The sequence below is a fragment of the Diadema antillarum genome, unplaced genomic scaffold (assembly GCF_040938485.1).
Source record: "Diadema antillarum isolate AM-2024a unplaced genomic scaffold, OU_Dant_1.0 seq00001146_RagTag, whole genome shotgun sequence".
Classification (NCBI taxonomy): domain Eukaryota; kingdom Metazoa; phylum Echinodermata; class Echinoidea; order Diadematoida; family Diadematidae; genus Diadema; species Diadema antillarum.
This window is the reverse complement of record NW_027271958.1, coordinates 222,738-238,181: the sequence shown is the minus strand read 5'-3', so window position 1 is coordinate 238,181 and position 15,444 is coordinate 222,738. Positions and strand designations below refer to the sequence as shown.

Sequence of the window (15,444 nt, the reverse complement as noted above, 5' to 3'; positions counted from 1 at the left end):
CACTTCCCTCCCACTTTGCATGGAAAAGAGTGGGACATTTGATCCCTGTACAGTGTGTGCGTGGGGGGGGGGGGGGGGGGCAAGCTTCCTCCCCCCCCCCCCCCCCGGCGGTCCGGTTATGGGCTTGTAATCGTGGTGATGGTGGCTATCGCCAATCATCCCCCCCCCCCCCCCCACTCCTCAGTACGGATTTACGCCGTTGGTATTTACCCTCTAGTTATCGTTTTAACTGATGAAATTGAAAATACACGACTGATAAATCTATTATGTCATAGATATAGCTTTAAAAAAATTCAAGAAACGCCAGGTACATTACCCACGAGACGGATGAAGCGCGATTCCTGTCGGCAAGTCTAGATCATCGTCGATTACAATTGTCATCTTTGCACCGTCCGCGCTACACACTATGATCCAATCGTATGCCGCGTCCGTCCAGTACACGTTGCCCGTTAACCAATCAGTGGCAATCCCATACACCGCTCGTGACGTCCATGCGAAATACGCGCGGGCTGCATTGCTGGTCCTTCCCAGTGTGCCTTTAAGCGATGTAGCAAAATAAGGTATGAGAGGAATTCCACTCCATATGTTTACGTCGACTTTCATGAGAAGAGTAAATTCATGATACTCGGACAAGAGTTAATGAAATTGAAGTCATAATTATGTCTCTTATTTTTTTTATGGTTTACCTACGTTGATGAACAATTATCAAATTAGGCTTTATACTTTAAGGCCTAAAGATAAAATTTGTAAGACAACAATTTCTTTTAGGTCTTTTAGTAAAGCGTCTAAAGGTCCGAGCCCAAGCTGGCATGCACTATCACACTGAAATTGTCCCAGGGTGAGACAGCAGCATGATATGATTCTTCTTGCACGGATTCGCAAAAACGAGAGATTAAACAAGAATAAAAGAGCTTGTCCCTGTCCCAGAACCCTATTTAGGGCCCTACCTGTGATTATGATCCCAAGGTTTTCCGCGTGCCACAAGACTTCGTGCTTCCCATAGTTGATGTTGACAGAGGTCCAGTTTCCTCTGGGCACCCTGTAGAAGAACGTGGTAGACACAGATGGTATTACCGTGCCGTCGGGTTGGATGAGCTCCGTCGGATCGGTCCCGAGGCTGTTGATACGGGCAAGACCCGTTGCAGCATTCACCTCCGACCACAGGACTCTGGAGCCAACTACGTCATCAACTGCAAAGAGGCAAAAGTAATTTTAAAGGAGACATCCGGATGATTTTCAGATTTTTACATTTGAACAATTATAATTAGTTATACTGAGGACAGAGTTTCAGAATTTTTGATGATTTGGATGAAGAATAAGAATATTTTCAAAATTTAGAACAAATTTCAATGAACAAGGATGATGACATGGCAGAGTCACCATAAGAATGCATGAGTTGGGGCTAAAGGAAGCAGAACAAAAGAAGAAGGCATGCATAGATTATACACAGGTGAACTCGCAAGCAAGCGGTATTGTAATGGAATTACAGTGCTACATTTCTGAAATATGTGAACCTCCTATGTCATCGTCCTTGTTCAGTGTAATATGTTCAAGGTTTTTCAAAGTATTGTTTCTCTGCTCAAGAACCACAATAAATTCCACCAATCAATACACGGAGTTGTTAATTGATGTTCTACATGATGTGAAATTATGAAAATCGTCTGGAATGTCCCTTTAACTGAATACCATCATGGACTGTTGTAGCCAGTCTGCATAACTGCATGATGTAACATGGCAAATATACCTGCTGCAGGTACATTGTATAATGTTTGATGTAGTGTCGAGATAGAGGTCAAAACAACTCCCTGATGTTACTAATGGCAAGCGCCACAGATGTCTTTCTCACTCTGGCATTACTGTGTACATTGAAAATCAACACACACAAACACGCATAAAATGATTTTTGTTTTTTAAATTTCACCAGTATCTAACTTGTGTGCAATTAGCTCAGAGAAAAGAAATAAAAATCATCAAGGCTTATAACACGCACACACACACACACACACACACACACACACGAAAGTCAACCTCGAAATTCGACGATACTCGCTGGAGCCAAATGAAACTGGTAACCAGCCAAAAAAATCGCAAACACACACAAAATGATTTTTTTTTAAATTTCATCAGTATCCAACTTGTGTGCAATTAGCTCAGAGAAAAAAAAAATCATCAAGGCTTATAACACACACACACACACACGCACACATACACACACACGAAAATCAACCTCGAAATTCGACGATACTCGCCGGAGCCAAAAGAAACTGCTAACCAGCCAAAATCGCGTAGTGCCAATATCACAGGTGAAGGAAGGAATATGCCTATGAATCTTGATATAGGGAACCAGAAAACATCCCTTCATATCATGATTCTAATGTTCACTTTGGGTGTCATTTCATTATCAGATAGGGAATCAGAAAACATCCGTCCATGTTAGGCTTCTAAAATTCACTTGTGGGGTCATTTTACTATCAGCTTAATTACCAGCTTTTACCTGCATGCTGATGTATAAAATATCGGCTGGAAGGTGTTACGGATTTCATATCGTTACAATATATTGTAACAGCATATAGTGATGATTATGGTATGAAATTATTGGCACCATCCAAGGCAATTATCTCCACTTATGACGGCGGTCTCCTGTATTGTTTCCATCCTCGTTTACTTATCTTTTTTATTGTAAATTAGTATATCCAATATTGCTGCTGTGCTGTCGGCCTATGTTTTAGGGAAAGCAGAGTACGAAATTGACAATTCCTATATTTTGATTTGTATCCGCTATGCTTTCCTTGCATACTTCGTTACTTTATATCCATGAGAAAGAAAAAAGAATTACAGAAATAACCTAAACGAAACCAAACTAAGCTTTACTGTACCTGAGAGAGGAACTACAGTCTCTTTCACCAGCAGGGCCTGTATATGCTGAACGCACATGTACTGCAAATGACCGTGTTTGATTTGCAGACTAACATAACAAACGTGAATGTTTTGAATTTGCCAACTTTCATATTCTGTCTAATGAATCACTGTAATTGCTGTCCTCTCTTTGGTTTAATGTATAGAAATCAGCTGATATCCTATATTAGTATTTAAAAGAAAAACGCAATTAAGACGCACACATAGGGAAAATTTCACATTGACTGTGACATCGAAATAGCGCAAGCTTTGCCCCATCAGGGAGTGAGAGCTAGGCGTGTGATGGGATCGCCTGAATACAAGTTGCGGATGATGCTCGTTACACCAAAGATGCACCTGAAAGAAAATCATTCTCCTCCTTGTGCTAATAAAGACAACGACCAACCATCCAATTCGTGGTATGTTAGCTGATTCCAGCGTCCATCACAGAACAAAACTACAAAAATAGTGAACTCGAAGTATTTTGATAAAATCACATCGCATTATAGATATTTCACTTGAGCCGCTACTACATACACATTAGCATTAAATTGAATAATGAGTACTCAAACCCTTATTTCCCCCTTTTTTTTCGTCAATTTTGTATGACAGTGAAAAGAAAGAAAACCCAGATATGCAATATTAATGACTTTAGCTTTTCATATCCAAGTGTAGATTGATGACATTTTGCCATTGCGCTGCTGGAAAGAATACAGTGTACCACAGTGGGAGAAACACTGTGAACGCAGTGTGAACACACTGTGAACGCAGTGTGAACACAGTGTGGACACAGTGTGAAATCTTTTCACACTATTAAAGTCGGGCGTTTTGACAGAGTAAACACAATGTGAGTTATCAATTCACTGTGTGAAACGAAGCATTAATCTGTGAAATCCACACCACAGTGTGATATTATCTTCACACTGTTAATTTCGAGCGTTAACGTACTGTGGGATGCTGTGTTCTTTCCAGTAGGGTGTTGTCGATCTCTACCGAGAGTAAAATCAGTGAAAGCCTTTACATGACAACATACAAACTTACTTGACAGGAATGAGATATCAAACCCAGCTCTGTTGGTTTGAGATTGACTAGCAGTGAATTTGATGGTCAGAAACCTGCCATTGGAATCTAATGAACTAGGTGGCTGTGTGTTGCAGTATTCGCCGATTCGATGCGTGCCGATAGATCCAAGGCCATCGAAGATCTCCAAAGAGGAACCTCTGTTGTTCAGGACATAAGAACAATTCCATGAAACCAACAATTTGTGTGACACACTATTCAGAAATATTCGAAAGTGCTGCTTTTATGTGGATTATCAGAAGTCCCCTACTTCTCCAAGAAAACTTTTAGAATGCACGCAATGGGAAGGTGAGTTCTTTGGCTTGACTTTTGAACTTATACGTAATACGTAATACTATGATCAACTTTCTCCACATCTCCGGACTAATATATGTCGTGACGCTATGAAATAATCTCAATCATGATCTGTCTTTGCTTCATTGATCCTTTAAATTCCAAAGTCATCTAAACTCCAGAGCAAAACTGCCCCAATGTAATCCATTGAAGAAAAAGAAACAAACAAACGAGCTATGCAGGAAAAGTGATGAGCAGGGAGGAAGGGAGCGTGTGCTTTTATCGAAAATGAAGAGTTTTATTCATTATGCCACAGTGCCCTATACAGATGTATACAAAATGATGATTTACTAGTATCTATATGACGCTGTAGTTTTCATGAAATAAAGAGATAAAATCTTGTGTGCATGTTTGACACACAACGCATGTAGCTAAGGATTTATATTGTATTGTATGTACAGCAATATGTACAGTCATCATAATCGTAAGTTTGTTTCGGTCATTCCAGTCTTTTCCGTTATGTCATTTATACAATGAATTTGATGTACATCGTATATCGCCAGTATTTATAAGGGTAACTTGAATACAGATGACACTTGTTATGTACTGGTACTAGACTTATAATGGTTTTTCACTCACAGGCAATCACGGGTATCGAACCGCAGGCGAACCCGAAATCTGTCCAAAGTTTGGATGATCCATTCACAAGATGATGAAGGCGGATATGGACCAGGAAATCCAGGGGAACGGATGACACCTGACCCGGAATCAATCGTACCCCCGCAGTTCTGGCTCCTCGTTTCCTTCGCAACATGGCTGCAGAGAGAATATGATAAGATTACATCGCTTTCACCTTTTTTTTAATGCAATATCAGGAAATCTGTCAATCTAAAAAGTGTACTGCGGGGGAGAGTGTGGGAAGGAGACTTTGTATTTTCACATTTGAAATGTAACAATCTGGTGTACACTTTAGGTGAAATATGTGGACCGTTTTCTATTAAAAAAAACAAGAAAAATTTTCACATCTCGGGAAACATGGGGGGGGGGGAACGATATGTTTGCCCCCCCCCCCCCCCATTTATGCCATTGGCCGTTACTGTTGTAACCTCTAAGAAGCTATATTCATGTGGACTTCACGAACTATACATATAGGAATCTCGAACACTGAACACACACAAAATAAAGGGATTTCCAGTTTCTGATCAAGGAGGGGGCGCCCCTTTAATATTTTTCAAATAAAAGAAACAAACAAAAATGAAAATTGCGGTAAAGCCCCCCTTTTTGTCAGCTGATGAAACCCGGAAGTGGTACGATAAAATACCTGTTAAGGTTTTTTTTTTTTTTTTTTTTTTGGCTTGTCGGGTGATTAAACCTGGAAGTGACACAGATGTATCCCCCCCCCCCCCCCCCCCGTTGCGAAATTCCTGGATCCGCCTCTGGATTTCGAACGATCTCATTTATCTTGACTGTGATTATGAAGGAAGCGGAGTGCAATTCAGCCGAAGTACTTACAGGATGTGGTACAGTTTATCCATTTCACGGACATATCCTGACATATTTTGTGAGTACAGTTTGAATGAGTAGAATGAATACAGTTTGGATATTGTCTGAAAGATATCCCTTGTCTTAATGATGTGAACAACACTTTGAAACTAAACGTGCCTTAAACGTATTTTTACATACCTTTTCTTTTAACTGGGGCAAAAATTAATTTTATTCATTAGTTACGATACAATTATGGCAGACTGATAGAGAGCAGTGAGTTGTAAGTATGAATAAATTACTATGAAACTAAGCCGTATAAAGACCGTCAGTACTTAGGACAGTAAATGCATGTCCAAACAATATGCACCTTATAGCCCATATACGTCGATCATCCACTACAGCACCAAGATTTGTCTGATCTGCAGTACGAAACCTTCTCTTTAGTCTAGTCCTTTACATTATTGAATCTTTCAAGTTTGATTATCAAAAAAAAAAACCCCTGAAAATATAATTAGACATGTTAGATATTGGGAATGCGAAATGCTTAGCCATTATGCAAGCTCTGGATGAGTTGCCTTGGTGTATCCATCATCGATGGAAGATTATTTTCTGATCTTTCGATAAACTTGTATTCTATGAAGATTTGAATGGAAATATGAACAAAAGATATCAGATATAAACGGTAAACATGACAGTTGCACACCAGGGGCCTAGGGGAAAAAACCCAAATGGATTAGATTAGCCTGTTCTTTTGGTTGTTATCTTTAATATTTGTCTTTTGTTTTCCTTGCAATAATTATGTAATTGGCTTCTGTTCGATAATTTAGTAAAGTTTCAAGACTCTAACAAACTTGCGAACTTACTTCGTGAGAGTGAAGAGATAAGATGGAATAGAAATGGAAACCCGATAAACAGCATGAACAATTTGTCAGAAACTCTCGTTGTGATAATTCATATAATAATAATAATAATAGTAAAGGACATTTAATAATAATATACTCTACTGCGCATTACAAAATGACATGCATACAAGAAATTCAAACAGAAAATACATTACTTCAAGAGATGACTTTTTAACCTGGCTTTAAACTCATTAATTGTAACTGCTTGTCTTACAAACAAAGGGAAAGTATTCCATAATTTTGGGGGCAGCGTACAAAAATGCCATGTCACGAAGAGTAACTTTTGATTTCCCCGATGGATATTTCAATAATGTTTGATCCCGTGAACTTCAAAGATGATAAAATATTTGAAATTATGTTTTTAACTCTACAAGTTCCTGTATGTACACTGGTGCTGTACCATGAATAGCTCTATATACAATTAGCAGAGTTTTAAATATGATTCTCTGCTTTACAGGCAACCAATGTAATGCACTTAGTAATGGACTACAATGAGAAAAACGAGGAGAATTACAAACTAATCTAGCACATGCATTTTGCACCCTTTGTAGTTTACCTAATTGATTATCAGGGAAGTCATAAAATAAACTGTTACAATAATCCACTCTGCTTGTGACAAACGCATGGATGATTTTTTCAGTACTTTCCCGTGTCAAATGCTTCCGAAAATGTGCAATATTAAACAAATGATAAAATGAATTTTTACATACTACAGAGATTGTCTGTCAAAAGCTAGGCGTGAATCAAACCACACTTCCAGATTCCGTGCAGAATCAACAGGATAAATATCAACATCAATCACTTTCAGGCTTTCAGTGCCAAATTTTAAAACTTGCTGTTGAGTGCCACATATCACAAATTCGGTTTTCTTATCATTAAGTAGAAGATTGTTGGATAATAACCATTTGTGAAGATGCACAATACATCGCTCTATAATGGACACAGAATAATTCTCATCTGCTGCAGTAGGTGAAACAGATATGTACAGCTGTGTATCATCCGCATAGGTATGACACATTACTTCTGAGAAATTGTGTTGGATTTCATGGAACAACCTACTAGCATACAAAGTAAAGAGAAGGGGACCCAGGCAGGAGCCTTGGGGCACACCCCAGGGTACATCAAACTCCTTGGACATACTGGAATCGACCTAAACCCTCTGTCTCCTATCATTCAAATAGGACTCAAACCATGACAATGCCCTGTCAGTGACATGTGACATGATTGTATCCCCTTGCTTGTTCGATTATCAATTAAAGAAATAGTTGCGACAATGTTCATTACATTGGCATGGAAAGTATCCACAACATCACATGTGATTTAAAGCACATGGCACAGCTTACAAACCTTCTATAGTCTAGGTTCAAGAGCAAAGAATATCTAATTCTTTTTGATTATTATGCAACATAATGGACTTTAAATTAGACACTAGTACCTCACAACGAGAAGAGCCAGTATCACGTGACTCATACGTCTTGTCGACATCATGTCGGATGTCATAGCGGATGTCGTTGATGCAGGGTCCTTGATAGCTGCCGTCAGGAACCCTTGAGGGATTAAAATTTTCGAAAATTTTATTTCACTGAAATAACAATGTACATTACGTGCTGTCTCTGGTCTTAAAAAGGAGGTTCAAGAGAATGGAGTCACAACCGTCTTCATTGCTTTGCTAGATGTACCAAACTGGATCTGCATGTGCAAATAGGAAGACAATTGACTCATGCCTCATTGCATAATCACCAGCCACTTTCTAAGGAAGATGTGGCTTTGTGATGGTAATTACTGTTCGCTATCCCTTCTTATGGAAGGTAAGTGGTACAGACACGAGGATGCGCGAATACAAATTGCGCCAAAAAAAAAAAATGCTGAAATAAAGATGAAAATTACTCGACTGGGCATACCCGGGCACTTATCTTATATATCTATCCATAAAGAATTACACTTGAAGATTATTCGATATTAATTTCATTTGTGGAAATTAAATGGGAAGCGATAAAAACCGGATTTCGAGGATGGTACAGTTTTAAACATTTTCACATGGTATAGTTCTGATTTACACTTTTGCACAAATTTTGGGACGAGATTTTGTTTACATGCTTTATCATAAAGCAAAGTTTCATTTCATTCAATAAAAAATAACCAAAATGTGGCCAAAATCATGTGAACGTTCAAAATGAATCTTCAGATTGCTCATTAGACGGCGGCGTCGAACATCGACCATCCAAGGCACAAATGTACCTGTGATTTTTTTTTTTTGTACATCAATAGAAATCTGAAAACTGTTTAAATGATTATAGCCAGTGGGAACTCCAGCTCTTAAACCTCCTTGGTCTTACTTTTCTAGGATAACGTATATTTGGGCGCATCTGGACTTGTACTCAATACCACAATAATTCCATTCGACTGTTTATTGCATGATTGAAAGATATAAAACAACACATAAAAACAAAAATAATCTTGCATTATACATACGATGTATTGTCAAAAGGTATGCAGACTGAAGTGTGCAATTAGATTTATGATTGAATCACAGACAGTCTACCTCCGCCCACTCGGGTAGTCATCTGGATCGCTTGCGTGTTCCCTATTTTTCCGGAAAAGGGGTATATTTAAGGGCTGTAAATTAGGGGGAAATTATCCCGAAAAATTGTTGAAATATATCTGTATATATATATATATATATATATATATATATAATATATATATAATATATGAATTTTCCCAAAACATCTTTAATTGTGTATAGGGTTGTTTTCAAAACTGTTCCGAACAATCAAGAAACACAGTCCCCCACAGGGTTAGCCATGCCGAGCTTGCGTTCTTTTTGCAGGACATTTCTCCACATGCGCTGCATTTTTGCTTTGTTTGTTTGTTTGTTTTTTTTAGCTTGCATGTCTCTCAGCACATGGTTTATACTAACTTCCGGAAGTCCGGAAGAATTTGGTTTTATAATTCGTCCTCCACACTTCGCAATATCCGTTGATTCATCAACAAACGTTGGAGCCTTGGTGATCTGAAAACTTATATCCTGAAAGCGTGGTCGCGTGGTCAAAAGTCGAGCAAACAAGGCTAGAAAACAGTTTCAAAAACAATTTCGTTTTGTGGGAACTTATATCCTCATCATTTTGATCACGTGATTTCTTATTTATTTGTTAACTACCTATTCTCTTACAAAGAAGTTCAATGAGTTTATCATTGAGTTCCTAGGCTAAGGTCTGTATAAACACTATAACGCATAGCTGATATTGGAATGTAAAAGCTTTAGTGGGAACGGTTCCGAAGGACTATTAGCATCGGACATAATGTGCCTATGGTGCCCATAGCCTAAGGATACTGAAGCTGCTGTCAAGGGAATATCGAACTAGGGACTTCTAGATGGAAGAGTTAATGGAGAGTTACTGTATTTAAAAAGCTTTCTCTTTATCACAATTTAGTCAAGAGCGGTTGTTACTCAGGACCTCTAACATGCAAATACATGTTGACTTGTATCTATTTATGATATCCTCAGCATCACTTATGTTGCCAAATGAATATACATACGTATCATTTATTCTCTTATCTTTCTCTTCTACAATTTTTCTTCACATTCTTTTTTGACAAGTCCCCTCTAAATAAATGCAAGCCAAGATTCTATTGATTTCATCATTAGTCCATCATTGTGTAAGTACTATTATGATTAACAAGTGAAATTTGACTGCATCTTCCCCTATATTAGTGCATACTGAGCATAGCATGCAGGTTTCCATGTTGCTAAGATTATTAACAAATTAGACACTGGAAGAAAACGTGAATGCTATGCTCCGTCTAGGAGAAGATGCATCCCTATGTCTTTTTGTTAATTACATTAGTTCTTTAGCAGTGATTGACAGTTGATTTCGTTGACAGAATCTTGGTTTGGAAGATGTTGTTGTTTTGTTTTTTTGCAGACTTATCCAGGTATAATCTGAATGCAAGTAGTAGAAAACTGGTTATAAAATGTATAGCACATGTTAAGATTTTCTTTTGGCGACATAAGTGATGATAAGGGTATTATAAATCAATGCAAGTCCACATGCATTTGCATTCTTTGGGTCCTTTAACCGAGTAACAATTACTCTCTTGACTGAACGGTAATGAAGAAAAAGCTTTTTGAAGATATTATTCGTAAAAACTGTGATGAGAGGAAGAATCGAATTTAGTTAGGTGGAGTGGCATACCTGGAGTCCTATGTGCAGCACACCTTCACCAGTTGTTGTTGGGCGTCAGTTCTGTGGGACGAATCTTTGGAAGAGTTGCTCGCTTGTTTGATAGCCAGAGAAGTTTTCATCACGAGGTGAGAGAACGAGACCTTTTTATACATGATATAGGACTACGGACGTACCAGCGGAATGGCGTTTTCCGGAAGCCACGCGCTGTCCTGGATTGTTCGAAGTACACATAACGTCCGGGTTTAGGTCAGCAAAACAATGATAACAACCACCACCACAACAAAAACAAGGATGTGTGTTGAACATTACACTCACATTTTTTATTGTCATTTAAGAAGCTAATCTGAAAAGGACACAGTTTTCTGACCGCAATGAAAAAAAAAAGAATCCTAAAGAGACCGACTCATAGAAAAAAGGGAAAAACAGACAAAATAAACTATCAAATAAAACATAGTGACATAGAATAAAAATAAAGGACCCAGAAACAGGTGTTTTCTCTCTCATTTGTTTCCAATCAATGATTTGCCTTCACATATTAGCTTACACAAATCTATACAATGTGTGCATGTATGATGTACTGTATGTATAGTTCTATTGAATTCAAGTCATTGCTTGGATCAAGAAATAATATCATATACATGTCAAGACAAGAAGAAAGGACAAGGGTATTGTATGTGGAGTGGATTTTAAAGTAACGCTGGGCAAAGACTTTGTTTGTTTGTTTTTTCGCTCCATGATAGATACAAAACTCACGTATGTTTTATCACGGTAATTTCACCTACTCCACAAAAGGACAATATCATTGTACAATATATTTTGTTTCATTGAATCTCTGAAACAATACATTACTTAATGTAATCGATACTAGCACGTGCGGCCATACTAAATTTAACCATCATCGATACAGTGTGCCCGATAATGTAGAAGCAATGAGCATTGATTTTTTTTTATAGTTTCCCCTGTATAAGAAATTAAGACCATGCTGGAAATAATTATTTCATTGCCATTCGTCTTAACCAAAAACAGAAATATACAAAGTCTTCTTTAATAATAGCCCGCCCGTGTCCTTTGGGAGAGAAGGAGATACGCATACACTGAACTCAGTAAAACCTTTTTCGAGTTACGGCGTATATTCATATCTCTTGGTAACTGATGTTAGCCATAACCTATAATGCGAGACCGTTTGGGGAAAAACAGCTTACACATAATAAAATCAAATATGTACGAACTAAAAAACAAAACAAAACAAAATTTCTCTCTGTAAAGATATGAAGATATTCCATGATAAAAAAGTAATGATGACGCATACAGACCGGGTAGCAGAGAGATCTGTTTTTAACAAAATGAAAAGAAAATCATGTTAAGATTAATCTGAAAGGAGGCAAAACCAAAGAAGGTGAGATTCGTTGAGAGAGAGAGAAAGAGAGGGGAGTGCGTGTCATATGTGTACCTTTGTGTGTTGTTGTTGTTGTGTGTGGGGGGGGGGATAAGTATGTTTTTGTGTGTTTGTTTTTGTTGTGTGTGTGTGTGTGTGTGTGAATTTGTGTATTTTAATTTTCCGTAGAAGGCGGTTAGATGGCATATAAACAGGCTTCTTTGTAAGGGGGTGCACGTCACGAGACCGACACCCACGAGTCATACAGCCCACAAGTTATACAGCTCACAAGTCATACAGCCCACGAGTCATACAGCTCACAAGTCATACAGCCCACCAGTTATCCAGCCCCACGAGTTCGACACTGAGTAAATAAAGCCCATGAGTTCGACATCAAGTAAAATAAGCCCAGGAGTTATACGGCTCACGAGACCGACACTACGCACACAAGGCCCATGAGACCGACAGTAACCAAACAAAGCCCACGAGACCGACACTACACTTAAAAGGTCCACGAGACCGACGCTACGCATACAAGGCTCACGAGACCGACATTACGCAAAAGAGGTTCACGAGACCGACACTAAGCAAAGAAGGCCCACGAGACCGACACTAAGCAAAGAAGGCCCATGAGACCGACAGGATGAACAGCGCCACCTATAGACCAATAAATTGTATAGGGTGTCCTGATAATAGCATAGGAAGATATGAGAGATGGAAAAGAAGAGTTGCCATCTCCGTAGGGTGTTACCCCATCAGTTGCCCCCCCCCCCACCCCCCCCCGAAATGATCAGGATCTTTAATTGTGTTTGCATGGGTGTGTGTTTGTGGAAAAAAAGAACAAAGTACAGTAAAAGTGTGTAACAGATCTTTCTACAATAAACCTGCGAGGGTGTTGATGTAGTATCAATTAAAAATAAAAAATAACGTAATCATCTATTAAGGTAGCGTTAGGGATTGGGAAAAAACAGATATATCCATGAAAACAGTTATTGTACTTCACGATAAAATGTCGGAGGAGAATAACACAAGCCACAAAATTGAGGTGAATCCCTGCGACATAAAACGTTTTAATCAATAGAATTACTAGTACATCATAGTTACAGAGAAAATTACAAATAGATCTTACTGCAAAACGACAAAGCAGGAGGGTAGAATATCTAAAATAGAATAAGTAACTAGTGAATCGGGAAAGAGAAGAGGTAAAATTTATATCTTGTCCATTTTCTAGCTAAAAACTGGGAAAGCCTGTTAAAAATAGCACGATGGCATTATCAATGCTGTAAAATTAATTCACACATCGTTATTGTCCTCTGTTAAATTCATTTGTGTTTTTGTCTTTTTTTTTGGGGGGGGGGTGAAGAATACTAATTCTTTTATTTTTTTTGGAGGGGGAGCGGGGGCATGAAGAATACAATTCAATTTTCTACTTGATAACAATGTCGCTCCCTGACACACTTGCCCCCCCCCCCCCCCAGAAGTATGTGGAAATACATATTTGATGATGTTCATAATTATGTAGATGGTCACCATCTTTCAATTGATAGCTTTACGAAATTACACCCGCCAGTATGTTATTTTTTCGTTCATAGAACACCCTGTACAGGTGATTGACATGTAGATGGCGCTGTTTATCCTGTCGGTCTCGTGGGCCTTCTTTGCCTATTGTCGGTCTCGTGGGCTTTCTTTGCTTAGTGTCGGTCTCGTGGGCTTCTTAGCTTAGTGTCGGTCTCATGAGTTTTTATTGCTTAGTGTCGGTCTCGTGGGCTATGTTTGCTTAGAGTCGGTCTCATGAGCCTTTTGTGCGTAGTGTCGAACTCATGGACTGTATGACTCCTGAGCCGTATAACTCGTGGGCTGTATGACTCATGGACCTATTATTGATGTCGGTCTCGTGGACCGTATGACTCGTGGGTGTCGGTCTCGTGGGATGCCCCCGTTCCCCCTATGCCTGAAATTGAAATAAATGCTACTGGTGTGACTAATTTGCTAAAAAATTTAGATCCCCATAAAGCAGCAGGTCCAGACGAAATCTCACCATGGGTTCTACGTGAAACTGCAGAAGAGATAACTACAGCATTAACCACGATTTTTCAGTTATCTCTTGAAACAGGGGAGATCACGGAGGACTGGCGGCAAGCAAACGTAACACCCATCTTTAAGAAAGGGGACAAAGCCGACCCAGCCAATTACCGTTCAGTTAGTCTCACTTCTGTTTGTAGCAAAATAATGGAACACAAGGTCATCATCCACACTAACACCATGCATCATCTGGATACACATCAGTTATTGGACGAAAATCAACACGGGTTCAGGAAAAAACACTCATGTGAAACTCAACTAATTTCTGCTATACAGGACATAGCTCAAGAAGTAGACCACAGGAAACAAGTTGATTTGATTGTGTTAGATTTCCAGAAGGCGTTCGACAAGGTCCCACATCACAGACTGCTAACAAAACTGCAATCGTATGGTATAACAGGAAAGACTCACAGATGGATTAAGGAATTTTTAACCCACAGGAAACAGAGGGTGGTGGTGGAAGGAGAAAGATCAGAATGGGTCACCGTAGACTCAGGAGTCCCACAAGGTACGGTCACAGGTCCACTCTACTTTCTATTATATATCAATGACTTGCCTAATGACTTAAACTCCACCTGTCGATTATTCGCTGATGACTGCATCATATACAAACAGGTCTCGAGCGTAGAAGATGCACAAAACCTACAGAGAGACCTAGACACTCTAACTGAATGGCAGGATAAGTGGCAGATGGACTTCAATGCCCAAAAAAGTCATGTCTTACACATCACACATGCAAAAAACCCGGTTAAATACCAGTACTCATTAAACAACAGCACATTGATAGAGACAAAGTGTCACAGATACCTGGGGGTTGATATATCATCAGATTTATCATGGAATGCGCACGTCGACAGAACATGTGCTAAAGCCAACAGAGTTGTAGGATTTCTAAGGCGAAACCTTCATGACTGTAACAAGAGAATTAAAGATACGACATATAAGACTCTTGTTAGACCACTACTAGATTATTGTTCTACAGTCTGGGACCCCCACACTCAGACTCTGGTAGACAGACTGGAAGCAGTGCAGAACAGAGCAGCGCGTTTTGTTAGAGGTGATTACTCTAGACACAGTAGTGTTACTAAAATGAAGCGTGAGCTGGGCTGGGAGCTGCTGAAACATCGACGCAGAGTAGGCCGCATCACCACATTCCGCGAAGCGC

General features: G+C 39.1%; 1 protein-coding gene across 1 annotated transcript in view; it reads right to left on the bottom strand.

The window, feature by feature from the left end:
• LOC139744202 (uncharacterized) overlaps positions 1 to 10,967 on the bottom strand; it is a 47,051-nt gene extending 36,084 nt beyond the window's left edge. Inside the window, exons 1-6 of the mRNA XM_071654653.1 lie at positions 10,832 to 10,967; positions 8,071 to 8,182; positions 4,888 to 5,064; positions 3,937 to 4,115; positions 948 to 1,190; positions 317 to 536 (exon numbers count right to left, since the gene is read on the bottom strand). Coding sequence (XP_071510754.1) covers positions 317 to 536; positions 948 to 1,190; positions 3,937 to 4,115; positions 4,888 to 5,064; positions 8,071 to 8,135 — 884 coding nt within the window. The 5' untranslated portion in view covers positions 8,136 to 8,182; positions 10,832 to 10,967. The remainder of the gene's footprint in view (positions 1 to 316; positions 537 to 947; positions 1,191 to 3,936; positions 4,116 to 4,887; positions 5,065 to 8,070; positions 8,183 to 10,831) is intronic.
• Between the last annotated feature and the right edge of the window lie 4,477 nt (positions 10,968 to 15,444).